Source organism: Pseudorca crassidens, chromosome 5, assembly GCF_039906515.1.
Source record: "Pseudorca crassidens isolate mPseCra1 chromosome 5, mPseCra1.hap1, whole genome shotgun sequence".
In the NCBI taxonomy this organism is placed as follows: domain Eukaryota; kingdom Metazoa; phylum Chordata; class Mammalia; order Artiodactyla; family Delphinidae; genus Pseudorca; species Pseudorca crassidens.
The window spans coordinates 63,351,794-63,365,451 of record NC_090300.1 but is presented as its reverse complement, the minus strand read 5'-3'; the positions used below and the strand labels follow the sequence as shown (position 1 = coordinate 63,365,451).

General features: G+C 36.8%; 1 protein-coding gene and 1 long non-coding RNA gene across 14 annotated transcripts in view; one reads left to right on the top strand and one right to left on the bottom strand.

Annotated features, from left to right (window-relative positions):
• Positions 1–7,497, bottom strand: part of TTC14 (tetratricopeptide repeat domain 14) — a 32,996-nt gene extending 25,499 nt beyond the window's left edge. For 2 of the 5 annotated variants that reach the window (XM_067738138.1, XM_067738139.1), the window contains exons 1-10: positions 7,158–7,496; positions 6,556–6,680; positions 6,257–6,456; positions 5,021–5,105; positions 4,793–4,922; positions 4,319–4,474; positions 3,879–3,950; positions 3,354–3,473; positions 3,127–3,249; positions 636–753 (exon numbers count right to left, since the gene is read on the bottom strand). In XM_067738138.1, the coding sequence (XP_067594239.1) occupies positions 636–753; positions 3,127–3,249; positions 3,354–3,473; positions 3,879–3,950; positions 4,319–4,474; positions 4,793–4,922; positions 5,021–5,105; positions 6,257–6,456; positions 6,556–6,680; positions 7,158–7,318 (1,290 nt within the window). In that variant the 5' untranslated portion in view covers positions 7,319–7,496. Of the gene's footprint in view, positions 1–132; positions 754–3,126; positions 3,250–3,353; positions 3,474–3,878; positions 3,951–4,318; positions 4,475–4,792; positions 4,923–5,020; positions 5,106–6,256; positions 6,457–6,555; positions 6,681–6,716; positions 6,847–7,157 lie in introns of all 5 variants that reach the window. The other 3 variants (XM_067738141.1, XR_010943575.1, XM_067738142.1) reach the window with 3 other exon arrangements.
• The window catches only part of LOC137224941 (uncharacterized), a 367,121-nt gene continuing 360,936 nt past the window's right edge, over positions 7,474–13,658 (top strand). For 5 of the 9 annotated variants that reach the window (XR_010943583.1, XR_010943581.1, XR_010943577.1 and 2 more), the window contains exons 1-2: positions 7,480–7,621; positions 9,040–9,153. This is a non-coding gene — a long non-coding RNA (uncharacterized lncRNA). Of the gene's footprint in view, positions 7,622–9,039; positions 9,154–13,658 lie in introns of all 9 variants that reach the window. The other 4 variants (XR_010943584.1, XR_010943580.1, XR_010943579.1 and 1 more) reach the window with 4 other exon arrangements.

The window sequence follows — 13,658 nt, the reverse complement described above, 5'->3', positions numbered from 1 at the left end:
AAATAAAATACATGAAAAATTATTAAAAAACATTAAAAATTTAAACAGGACACAAATTTTATAAATAAAATTCAAATAAAGAAATTCCATTAAGATGAATTGAGGGGGAAATCACCATGTTCAAATACAAACCATTTAAAAAATAGCACAGCCCAGTTGGATGCATGATTATATAAGAAATCATTTTCCAGTTTGAGGATGGGGATGAGCAGCACCAGATGTCACAGACACAGCAGCAATGGTCCAATTCAGAAGAAAATGCATGAGAAAACATCATCATCAGTATTACAGGAAAAGACAGTTTAAAATATTTCTCAAAAAGGTTTTTTAAAATTGGCTCAATTACAGTAACAATACTGAATTCTGTAACCACCAGGAAAGCTCACTACAAGGACAGTTCTCAAATCCACATACCAAATTTAGGCAATGGGAATCTTCTCACAGGGCTATTTTTACTTTTGAGTATTAACAAAACTATGAAGCAATGTCAAACCCAATTAAGAAAAGCTATTATCTAAAAAACTTTTCATAATGCCTTAATTAAATGATCTAGAATAGTTTTCCCTAGAAAAAAGTTAAGTTTTGGCATTAATTTCAAATCTCATTAATATTTCTAAGAGGAAATAAAGAATCACCTGCATATATTTATGAAGCTTCTGCAAAGCATCCTCTGCATCTTTAAAAGTTTCATCCAAAGCCAAAGCTTTCTTATAGTAACTTTCAGCATTTAAAAACTTTTCTTCTTCTTCTAACCTAAATCAGAAAGGAAAATTTAGCTTTTTTTGGGTAAAAATTAGAAGTCCTCAAATATGCATATAGGGCAGAGGCGTATATGAGAGAATTTATTAGGGGAAAACCCACGTTCAGCAAATTATTTTCTTTTTTTAAATAAATTAATTTATTTATTTTACTTTTGACTGTGTTGGGTCTTCATTGCTGTGTCGGGCTTTCTCTAGTTGCAGGGGCTACTCTTTGTTGCGGTGCGCAGGCTTCTCATCGCGGTGGCTTCTGTTGTTGCAGAGCACGGGCTCTAGGCTCGCAGGCTCTAGAGTGCAGGCTCAGTAGTTGTGGCGCACGGGCTTAGTTGCTCCGCGGCATGTGGGATCTTCCTGGACCAGGGCTTGAACCCATGTCCCCTGCATTGGCAGGCGGATTCTTAATCACCGAGCCACCAGGGAAGCCCAGCAAATTATTTTCAAATTGAACAACACTTAAATATTGTGCTTTTACAGCTGTTTTTTTTTTGGTAAAAAGACAATATAAAACCACATAAAACAAATCAGAAAAACTGAACTCAAAGATACAGAGAACAGATTGGTGGTTGCCAGACGTGGGGGTGGGGGGGTGGGGGCAAAGTAGGTGAAAGTGGTTTATCTTATAAACTTCCAGTTATAAGATAAAGTCCTGGGGATGTAATGTACATCATGGTGATTATAGTTAATACTATATTGTATATTTGAAAGTTGCAAAGAGAGTACATCTTAAAGTTCTCATCACAAAAAAAAAAATTTAACTATGTATGATGATGGAAGTTAACCAGACTTACTGTGGTAAATACTTCACGATATTTACATATATCTAATCACATTAATGCACATAACCTGAAACTAATATAAAGTTATGTGTTAATTATATCTTAATTAAACAAACAAAAATACGAATAGGAATCTATTACTGATAACTAAAGCCATACTGTAGGTCAAGCATTGGCATTTTAGTATAATACGTGAAAACACATGATCAACTGATATCCTCTGTAAATTTATTATGATCTTGAGCTTTAGTACAGAATTATATAGGCTGGCTTTTCCTAGTAATTTATGAAGAATTTTCCTTTCTACAGAAAAATTTTCCCAGAAAATTCACTGCTAAAGTTGGAAATACCAAGGCATACGTGTATATCACAACCAGCCTGTAGACAGGATAATTATTAGATGATGTTCACAAGTCTATGTTGTGAAAAATGAGAATTAGAAAGTTTAGATACACAGCAGTGAAAGGGTTTTGCAAAATATTTTCAGGTTTTGGAAAGTAGGAACAAGTAATTACTATAAAACAAATTTAAAACCCAGTGGGTTCAATGGAATCACTCGTGTCAGACTGGATGAGGGGAGTAAGGGACGAAAGACGATCAACATTTTTGGCCTGGATGATGGAATAGATGGTGTTGTCATTCACTGAGCTAAAAATCACCAATATGTGAAAAATGAGACAACCACATTTAAGTAGGTACTAGCTTATGTACCTAGTGAGAAAGTAAAAAGCTGCTCCAAACACTTGGGTCCAACTAGAAGTTCGTTATCAGTTAAAAACAAATATTACAAAATTTCATTTATATGGAGTTCTGGAATGATCATACAAACTGGAATGATCAGGCAAATTCATGAAACAGAAAAGAGATGATTCTATTTAAAAAATTAACAGCAAAAAAATGCTATTAATCATAAACTGGTCTTTAATTATTAAAGCAGACTGTTAGCAAATTATTTATATTTATATTATGTTTCTTCAAAATATTTTATAAATTAGACTAGTCTATTAGTCATTAAATATTTATGATAAAACTACTATGCCAAGTATTATGCCAGTATCTCAGGACAGTAAGATAGGTTATAGGGTTTGTTCTTAATGTTTTGCTCTTCATTTAATCTAAGTTTTGTGGATTTCACTGGACAAAGTAGAGCAATAAGCTGAATACAATAGTGAAATCTAATTCACAATTAACTATAGAGTTCTCAACTTATATTTCTGGCATTATAATTACTAAAATGATGAAATGAATTAGAAATTTCTGTCTATTAAACAAAAACTTCTAGTGTATGTCCAGGAAAAGAATATTTACCTAATTTCTTGTATCTTTACATTTATATTTCTGTGTAATGAAAATATTCAGAAAACTGAAGTCAAGACACTAAAATATCTCCAATCTTAAAGAACCTAAGTAATAAGGAAAAAAAGGACTAGAAAATGTATAGAGGACTATATTTAAAAAACATTTTCAACCAAAATTGAAACTAAGAGTGTCTGAACTGAGTTAGAGATGTTATTTCCTTATGTTAAGTTCAAGATTTTATCGTAGCTGGTTGAATATTAGATCTCTGCTGTTTAACAAAATCTGACACTTACTGCCCTCCTCTTTCTACAAGGGTCTGGCAGAGGTATTTTCTTGCATTCCTGTGAGTTGGACAGTTTTCCAATGCAAGCTCAAAATCTTCTATTGCTTTGTTCAGACTTCCTTTTGTTGCATATCTATAGATATGAGACAAAATTAGAGGAATTTATTTTGTGAGCTATTCATAAATCTTATACACATTTACCTTGTAAATATTCCTTAAAACCCATTATCCACTTACAATGCTCCACGAGCTACCAAAGCTTCCACATTTTGTTTATCTATTTCCAGAGCCTTATTGTATTCATTCATAGCATCCACATGGCGTCCAACCTTAAAATAATCAACTCCAATCTTCACACTAAAAAGGTGTTTGTAAAGCATACATAACAAATATTTCACAGAATATCCAAACAAAATGTCAGCACGAATAAAATTTTAAAGCAAATCAAATTTGGTTAATATTTAGTCTTTGATATTCTCAATATAACTAAGAAGTATTGTCTTTGGATAATTTCATAACAAATACTTATGAAATCCAGATATCGATATACTAATTCCTTTTTAAAAAAATTAAAAATATTGGCTAAAACTTAAATCTTTAAAGTTTACAACATAACACCATTTACACCTTTAAAAAAGCTAATGTCAAAAAGGTATCATTTAAATTCATTTATAAACAAATTTGGTCTTAAAGATGACATAAGCATGCTTGCCTTAACCTAACTTTTAGACTAATGTAAGTGTTGAAAGACAGTCTTCATACCATTTTAAAGCCCAAGATGCAGACTGCTTCTTTCTTAATGCAGAAGCAAAATCGTCTTCAGAGAAATTTTTGCTATTAAAGAAAATAAAAGTCAAACTGTAAATACTTTTTAGGGTAACTATATCTCTCCACCTGACAGATAAAAACTGAATCCCAAGCAAGCAATTTGTATTTTATTTACAAAGCAAAATTCTTGAACTCTCAGGAATGACTATTATTGTTAAATATTATTTTTTTCTGCATCTTTTTCTGCATCTATCTGGTCACATGGCACACATCAATCACTGATAAAAGACTCCATTCCAAAAAGAGGGGATCACCTAGTTCATTCAAACATTGGCAGCAAGCTTAGGATAATTGAGTATTTTCTTCAGTTATGCAGCTTTTGACTTCAGCACCACTGACCTCACCACTTAATATAATAATCTGATTTACTATACCTTTGCAAGCCTCGCATTAAAGATGGTGGATTAGATTCATCTATTCCTAGTTTTCCTAAAAGGAATTCAACTACTCCTGGATTAACAAATCCCAAAGAACTCTGCATGATATTCTCATAGGAGTCTGAAGAATTGCTATTTAGTTCAACGCTTCTCCTTAAAAAAAAAAAAAAAGTCACAACAAAAATATAAAAATGATTAACATGATTAGCATGTCCCATTTTAATTAAGGAAATAACATTATCACATGGGATTTAAATACTCAAACCATTTTTGTACATGAAGGTGTGGCAATAATGACTTGGTTCCTTTTGCCAAGTTTGAAGAAATTTAAGAGTTATAAAAATAAAATTAGCATATTTTGAAATAAGAGAAACTACAATTCTACTTTGTTAGAAGTTGGGCAAAATTTGCTATTTTTTAGCAAAGAAATTGTTTTCCAATTAACTTGTTGAGACAATGTGGATAAATTACCTGTAGTACAAAGGAAGTTCTTCGGAACTAATTACACCTAATTTAATACCAGATAGGTGTGGTGGAAGAGATGAGCTATATAGAGATACAGCAAGCTTTTCATGATATCTGTCAATATCCTTGATTCCAGCTTAAAAAATAAGAAAATTGAGTTGATTAACAAGGCAATGCAAACTAACATAAATATGACAACCGTTACTTTTTTATTAATATGATGAAACTGATTACCTCGAACAATGTCACCAGTTTGGTAATATGATAAAGGATCCCCATGGTTACTGAGAGAAGGCACGTCTCTTAGTGGACATAGAGCCTGCAATGAGAAGTATTGTAAAACACCAGACATTCTATTCTTTGGTGAGAAGTGTCTTCTTTTATTCTAGCTGTTCAGTATAAACAGCTAATAGCTGACAGGAACATTAAGAAAACAACTAGCACCCTAGAGTCTAAATTTAAATAAGGACTTTAATAATTTCTGTGCCTAAACATAATAAAACAAGTTTTCTGGTTCAGGTCAAAAACTAAAATCTCATGAAATTTGCAATTAGTTTTAGAAACCACATATAAGTATGGATGATGAAACAAAAAATTATTTTGTGCTTGTTAAATATAAAACTAAAAGCTTGTCCAGAAAGTAGACCGGCTTCATTGCCCAATCGGGTCTGTCCTAAGCTCTTGGCCGTACATCCTCCAAAAAAAAGTTTTAACCAAGGATTCCCTCATTCCCCTGTCTGTAGGTGGAGGGCGCAGAAACTTAAAAAGGGACAGCCGCGGCTGATACACAAGTCCAAGGGATTTTAGCTAAAGAATCCGCGCCTCTGTGTTCCAAAGAAAATGAAATGTGAATTCTTCAAAGTTTAGGTCTGTTATCCAGTTTGTGATACCTTCTTCCCTTTCTACCTGCCTTAACACACAGTAAATATCTAACCTTTTAAATTAAAGTGACATACTATTTCAAATTTAGGTCTATTCACCTTGGGCAAAGCATCTTATTATAATGTACAAACCACTTAATTTAATTATTGTAAATGCATATTGAATAAATAAGAATTTGTTTCTAAATTATCCACATACAAGTATCTAATACTAAATAATTAAAGACATGTTCAACTAGAAGAAATAACCCCAGTCTACTAATCAATCTCACCATCTCCACTGATATCTCTTTGAGTGTTTAAAAAAGGACCCCACCCCTGCCACCCAAAGGGAGCAAAACCCCCCAAAACTAGAAATGGTGCCGGAAACTGTAAGTAACTCTATTACTGCTGATTATTTTTTAAAAAGAAAAGGTGCTTTATATTTATACTTTTTACTTAATACTTATTTACTTAATTAATTAATTCTCAAAACTAGGTCTGTAGGGTACACTTAATTACAACTGGATGCAAAGACATAAGTTTTGCATTGAGATGACATTTTATCCAAAACAGAAACAATCAAATAACTGAAAAGTGAATAACTTACTGTGATTTCTAAGTGGGATATATCTCTCATAATGCCACTGCCTAAACAAATCAACACCATGAAAAACCCAAATTCCCGAATGGAACTAATTCTTCCAATCACTATATCACCACGCTCAATATCTCGAAAAAAGAGCTCTCTCCGGTCCATACTAGGTATCTCCATGAATTGCTCTAAAGGTGGCATGACTGCATAACGCTCTGAAAAAATAATTAACAAAATTACTAACAATAGTTTTGTGTTCATCTGAAGTGCTGTTAAACCAAACCGCAATCAAACGACTTTAAGATTAAACTCACCTTCATCGTCTTCATTAACTTCAGAAGTTGTAGGTGCATCTGATTTCCAGGAAACTGCAAAAAGCAGATCCGCTTTTTTGGAAATGAATTTTTGTATTTCAATGTTTTCAACTTTCTTCTCTTTTCTTAAAAAGAAACAAAATTTATGAAAACTGGTTTACCTGCAAAACCTTTTAGTAAGTCCAAGCTTCTGCTCAGGGCTTTTTCATCGCCCAATCGGGTCCGTCCTAAGCTCTTGGTCGTACATCCTCCGAAAAAAAGTTTTAACCAAGGATTCCCTCATTCGCCGGTCTGTAGGTGGAGGGCGCGGAAACTTAAAAAGAGACAGCCGCGGCAGATACACAAGCCCAAGGGATTTTAGCTAAAGAATCCGCGCCTCTGGTAGTGCAGTACCAGATTTAAAAAGTTCAGCCCGCATCCTGCATTGCCCTCACACCAGGAGTGGGCACCCTCCTCCATCCTGCCCTCGGAACTAGCGCCGCAGTTCTCACGTGCTCACGGCCTCGGCTCTGCTCCTTCAGGACTCAGCCGCCCGACTGCGGTAGTGGAGCCCGCAGCTGCCTCCCCTCCCCCGTCTCGCAGCGGCGCCGCCGTCCCATTACCTGCCCTGTAACTGCTGCTGGGGCGCCGGGCCCCGGGCAGGCTCGACCACCGACCCCAGGAGGCTCCGGAAGTGCGGATTGTCCTGCTGTTCGCTCCTGAGCAGGGAGAGCAATGACGGCCCGTGGAAATTCAGTGACTGCCGCATAAGGTCCCGGTCCATGGCTAGAGACTGACGGGCCCAACGACCGGGGGTTGCCAGCCCCCCGTCCCGTGCCCACTACTTCAGCCCGATGGTCCGGGAGGCTGAGGAAGCAGCCAGGAAGCCGCCGGAAGCAGACACCCAGACACTTCCCCACAGGAGCCTCCCGGAAGTGTTCTGGAGCCGCCGCCAGCGGCAGTGCCGCGGAGCTCAGCCTTAGTCTCGCGGAGCTCAGCCTTAGTCTCGCGAAATTGAGCGAGGTTACGGAAGCCGAAAGTATTGGGCCAAGCTTTTCTGGAGCTAAGGGAAGACTGCGGATTTGAGGTAGTGATGTGTGTAGCAAGTTTGCTTTGTAAAATTTCCGAGGTATTAGTACATTGAAATGGCCCGAGCTCTAATCTGTGGTAGATAATAATTCATCCTCTTATTTAGCGAGGCACTTCAAAGTGCGAGTGTTAGGAGGAGAACTCCAAACGGGTTACAAAGTTTCTTCCCTCGAAGTATTCGCTGCATAAGTCATTACCTGCGCCTCAGGCATAATCACGTTAAAACGACTGATCTGGGAGATTTCCTGATAGGTTAAGGGCAGAAGAAAGGCAGGACACTAACATTTACTAAACTCTGGAGCTGTGTTCTCTAGCCATACCCTGTTCACTATTAGTGCTTTTAGAGTTAAAACCAGAATGGCCTTAATGCCTACATGTACGCATATATACATTCTTTTTTATTTCTTCAGTTTAAGTGGTTTCTCAAAATTTAGTGCCCATAAGGTTTACTGTATAGTGGGTACACTAAAGTCAATATGCTATACTTAGGGGTAATTAAAGTGATTTTTCAGAGGTAATTGTGACAGGCTTCCCCCCTCCCCCCCCACCTTACTTACTGACTTGGGAACCTAACCACTGTACCTCATCGTACTCTCATTTTGGAGATTGAGGAAACAGGCCCAGAGACTCTCAATATATTTGCTCAATATCACCAGCTGGCAAAAGGCTAGTTTGAATTTCAACCTACGACGGAATGGATCTTCACTGACAGAGTTGCTGGAGGAAGTATTTTTATCATATAGAAGGTCAAACTTTAATATTGAAATAATGTGGCTTTGTTTTATTACAATATATTAAAGTCTGTATTACTTAAGTTGTGTAGTTTAGCCTAGTCCTCTTGAACAAAAATAAATAGCAGTTATTCTGTCACCTTCTGCAGCTTTGCATATTTGGGGAGATTAGTTTGCCTTTCGTTGTCTCCCCACCCAGCCAAAGTATAGTGAATGCCTTCACACTATTTTGGTTTACAATTACAGGTGTATTTGAATTCATTTTCTGCTGGGATAGGTACCTTTGACTTTAAAGGGGACAGGGTATGGGATCTTTGAGGTAGGACTGGAGGGAGTGAGGAGAGAAAGTGAGGAACTAGTTTTGCTTCTTATCTTGGAGAAACCAGTCCCACAGATGGAGCTTCTCAAGGTGGACATAGAAAGAAGACACTTTTATTTTCACTTCTTGATTTAAGTTTTTTGGTTACTGGTTTGACTGTTAAAAGTATTTAAAAAATATTTTCCAAGTAATTTTTCCACATTAAGCAGTACGAGTGATTAAGTGAATATATGGGAGGTAAGAGAGGGCAGGGCATTCAAGACAATCATATCTTTGGTGTCTTCACCCTGGGCCTATTTTTACTGTGATGTCAAATTCCATTTCTAAATAAACATATATGTACATCTTTTAACAAATGCTCTCTAGGCCCTGGAGATATAAAGATAAACAGAACAAAACAAAACAAAAAAACCCTGGTTCTTGGCTGGCACACAGTTCAATGGAGGAGTAGACATAAGAAGAAACAAATATGGCACAGTGGTAAGTACTACTGTTGTGGATACCTGCTATGTGTCTGCTTAGTTCCCCCTTTTTTTTCTGGGAGATGAAGTAGTGGGAACTGATGAAGGTAAGAGAGAAGAGGAGGAGGCAAGTATGTGCACTTCAGGATGAGGGAGCAATAGGATTAGAGGAGTAGAGATATGAAAAAGCAAAATGCTTTCTGGAGACTGCAAGATTGAAATTGAGTTAGGTAGGGATATTTTAGTTACGGACATTTTGGTTGTTTAAGTGTGTCGTTTCAGGTATTTTTCCTATAACGAGGCCACTTGGTTTCATTCATAAGTATGAGGTGCAAGAGGTTTAGATTACAGCTTTGTTACCGTATAAGGTAGCTTTGTTCTATTCAAAGTTCTATTCGAGGGACTTCCCTGGCAGTCCAGTGGTAAGACTCTGAGCTTCCAGTGCAGAGGACACGGGTTTGATCCCTGGTCAGGGAACTAAGATCCTACATGCCTTGTGGCACAGCCAAAAAAAAACCAAAACTAAACACCCTCTCCCAAAAAAATCCCAAACTTCTATTCAAAGTCCCCCTAAATTGACTCAAGAAAGAGTGAAGAAGACTAAATGGAAAGTATGGCTAGACCAGCCAAAAATCCATCCTCGTTATTAAAGAAATAATTTAAACTACAAGCCCTTGTGATGAGGGCTGGTACATCTTCATTCATTCAGTAATCTTTGTTTCCACCACCTTCTCTTTTCATTTTTTTCTATCACAGACCAAGACATCTCTTTAAGAAAAACATTGCTAGTCTAGTATTTATCCACTTGAGTGTGCTCTAAGATCATTATGTGTATCAGATTTTCTACCCTTTACCAGAAAACCAACTGCCAATTAAACAAAGATTCAGGGATGGGAAACTGTGACCTATCATATAAAGTCATTTTAAGATAGTTGTGTCTCTTAACACCTTCTCCATTTTTTAATTACTGGTAAATGTTTTGAGGATATTATTTTAATGTAAATCAGCTCATATATCATTGTCTAGGATTGATTAGCTCAGTCATTTTGAATTACTTTTTCCAAGAGGAAAGATCATTGGTTTTAGTTCCAGTCTGGGCTGGTTAGATTGAACAGACCCATGGGTCAATACTGCACAACTCCAGGGAAGGGTGGTGGTGGTGGTACTGATGCATTTACATCATAATCCATGTACAATACACATGGCACTTGCAGAGATGTGCATGCAGTGCTTGACCATACACAGTGGCCACCTGCATTGCTATTCTCAGCCAGCTATTTATCCATGTTTATTTACAAAAAGGACTTGGAAATAGAATGAGGATATTTAAGAAAAAATCCATCATGATTGTTGAAAAAACAAACCAGTTGAAAGATGTGTAGAATACTTGCATGGAATAGATAGGTCAGTATGCTTACTCTCAGGTACTTTGTCATGACTGCTTATAAAGATACGTGCACACACACACACACTTCTTAGATTCTCATTTTGTGGCAGTTTCTCAGAATACTGTGCAAGAGAACATGTCAAGGTTATAACCAAGAAAAATTGACAGCTTAATTGATGCTAAATAAATAGTATTCCTTGTCAATACATTCTGGGTTGGTTTGATACTCATTTTTAATGCATTTGGGTGTTTCTTTGAAAAAGAGTAGTTGATCATCTTTTTATTAATTTTTTTCTTTTTGGCCCCACTGAGCAGCTTGTGGGATTTTAGGTCCCCGACCAGGGACTGAACCCGTGTCCTTGGCAGGGAGAGTGCAGAGTCCTAACCACTGGACCTCCAGGGAATTCCCTGATCATCTTTTTTAAAAAATTTATTTTATTTATTAAACTATAGTTGATTTACAATATTGTGTTAGTTTCAGGTGTACAGCTTGAGATTCTTTTCCATTATAGGTTTTTACAAGATATTGAATATAGTTCCATGTGCTATACAGTAAATCCTTGTTGTGATCATCTTTTAATTATTGAACAGTAACTCCTTTTCATTTTATTGATGGCAACAACAAAGAAGAATTTCAGAGACTAGAAATGTATTATTGCGTTAGTATATTTCCCTCCTTAATGGAATCCATTGGAAGAGCCAGCCTATCTGGGTAAAGATTCAACTTTGATCCTACTCACTTTAGATATGACATTTTATTATTGGTAGACATAAAGTGGTCAAATTTCCAAATGCAATTAATTGAATGAATTAATTAATTCATCCAGCAAATATTTGTTGAGAGTTAGGCACTCTTTCAAATGTTAGGGATATAATAGTGGAAAAATACACCAAGATTCCTGCCTTCATGGAGCTTACATTCTGGTGGAAAGAGACAGACAATGAGCAATAAACATAATAAGTAAATGTTAGACGGTGTTAAATCCTATAGAAAAAGAAGAAAGTCAGGGTTAGGGGCATTGGAAGTGAAGAGGGTTGGGTGTAGTACTTTTAAATAGAATGGTCAGTGCAGGTCTCATTGAGAAGATGACATCTGAGCAAAGACTTGAAGGAGATGAAGGAATTAGTCATTCAGCTTATTTGGGAGAAAAATGTTCCAGGCAGAGGGAACAGCCAGCACAGAGGTCCTAAGGCAGGTGAGTACTTGGTATATTGGGAACAGCAAGGAAGACAGTGTGGCAGGAACAGGGTGAGAATGGAGGTGCAGGATTTGTAGGCTATTGGAAGAACTGGCTTTTACTCTTTGTGGAATAGGAGTTGTTTCAGGGTTTTAAGCAGAAAGGTATTATGACTTTCATTATAAAAGTTTTGGCTGCCATATAGGCTGGAGTTAACTAAATACCTATTGCTCTTAATGGAAAGGAAAAAGTTTTATAGAAGGCTATCTTTGATTTCTTGGAAAACATAATTTCTTTTTAAAGTTTACCCATGATTGCATAGAATGAGAATACGAATTCTTGGCTGCAAGAAGATTAAGAGTGTGAGCAACTATTACCACGATGTAGGGAGTTATCATAGGGGGAACAGTTTAGCCCAGGAGTCCTGGTTGTATTTTGGGAGCAGACCATCTAATCTCCCAAGCCTCTCTTGTCACCTTTAAAACTCAGGGGTTGGACACAATGAACTTTCAGATCTAACCTTTAACATTCTCTGTCTGTGATAAAAACAGTCCAAGTGCTAAAACTGCATATCTGTCTTTAAGCCACTATGCTTCTTTTTCTATGAAGAAGGTAGGAAGTTCTTTTCCTATCGTATTGCATTGCTGGTAAGTGTGGGTTCCTACTGTGGATCGTCCCTTTAAATGGATGAGATTCTCTAGTTCCAATTGGTTGTGGATAGAAAAGAGACCAGCCACAGAAGTCACAGACATTGGTTGGTCACTCTCAGGAAACCTGAGTGTGACAGTTCCATGAGGTAGTCATTGCACTGGGGGATCCTGTTTTTCAAGTGCAGAAATTAATTAGACACTGATTTAGAAACCTCATTGATGATGTTTAATGTCATGTGCACCAGAAAGTCATGGAGTATCAATATATTCTCCCATGAGAAGCCAGCTCTTGTCAGTAGAAGTTTGTTTGTGAGCCTGGAATCAGAGCAAAAGCAGGCTGTTGGGTGATGTTAATGACTAATCCCATCAAACTATGTAGTCTTATGCATTTATTTCCTCTATATGAGTATTTCTGCTAAGGCTGTCTGATACTCTGCTCACCTAGGAACCCCCTCTGTCTCTTCCTCTTTCTCTCTCCCCCACCCTCTTCCTCTCTCCTTCTCTCCCTGTCTTTCTCTCCCTCTCTCTCTCTCTCTTCTTGCCTCATATATATATATATACATATTTATAGTTATAGTCTCCATATATATAATATCTATTAGTTATATTCTCCATATATGTCATTATATATATGTAATTATAGTTTCTGTTTTTGAAGCAGTTTTCAAAGATTTTTTTTAACCTTTTTTGAAATGGAAGCCCAATGTACAAAACAGGTAACAACAGAACTATCTTTGTTGGAACAATTGACAGGAAGATATTGAGCAATCTATTAACACCTCCCCCATTTCTCCCTGCCCTGCCATGGCTGGAGAGGTACCTTTAAGGAATATCTCAGACTTGTTAGCAGATTACTCCTTCAGGCAGGGTTCAGTATCATTGATTATGTTTCAGTTTAAGTTATAATCATATTCTACTCATTGTTCTCTATGTCTATACTGTAGTCTCTCTGAAATTGTATATTTTTCAAATTTGCCAGCCATACACACACTTTCTTTTCTGCTTGTAACCACTTCCACAGGTGGTGATTCTTGTTCATTGTGCTTTGATTCTTCCTGGTTTCACTTTTTGAGAAAGTAATCTGGTTTCCAAGTTCAGGAGTGTTCCATTGCCCTAATAAATTTCACTATGAAACCCTTTATGATCTGGTCTCTGCCTACGTATCCTACCTCATTTTCAATCCTTTCTATCATCATTGGGATTCAACCACATGGATTTTCTGATATTTTCTAAACACTCCCAAGTTTTTCCCAGTTCAGAGCTTTTGTACTTGCTGTTTTTGAAATGCTTTTCCCTAAATTTTCTTTAT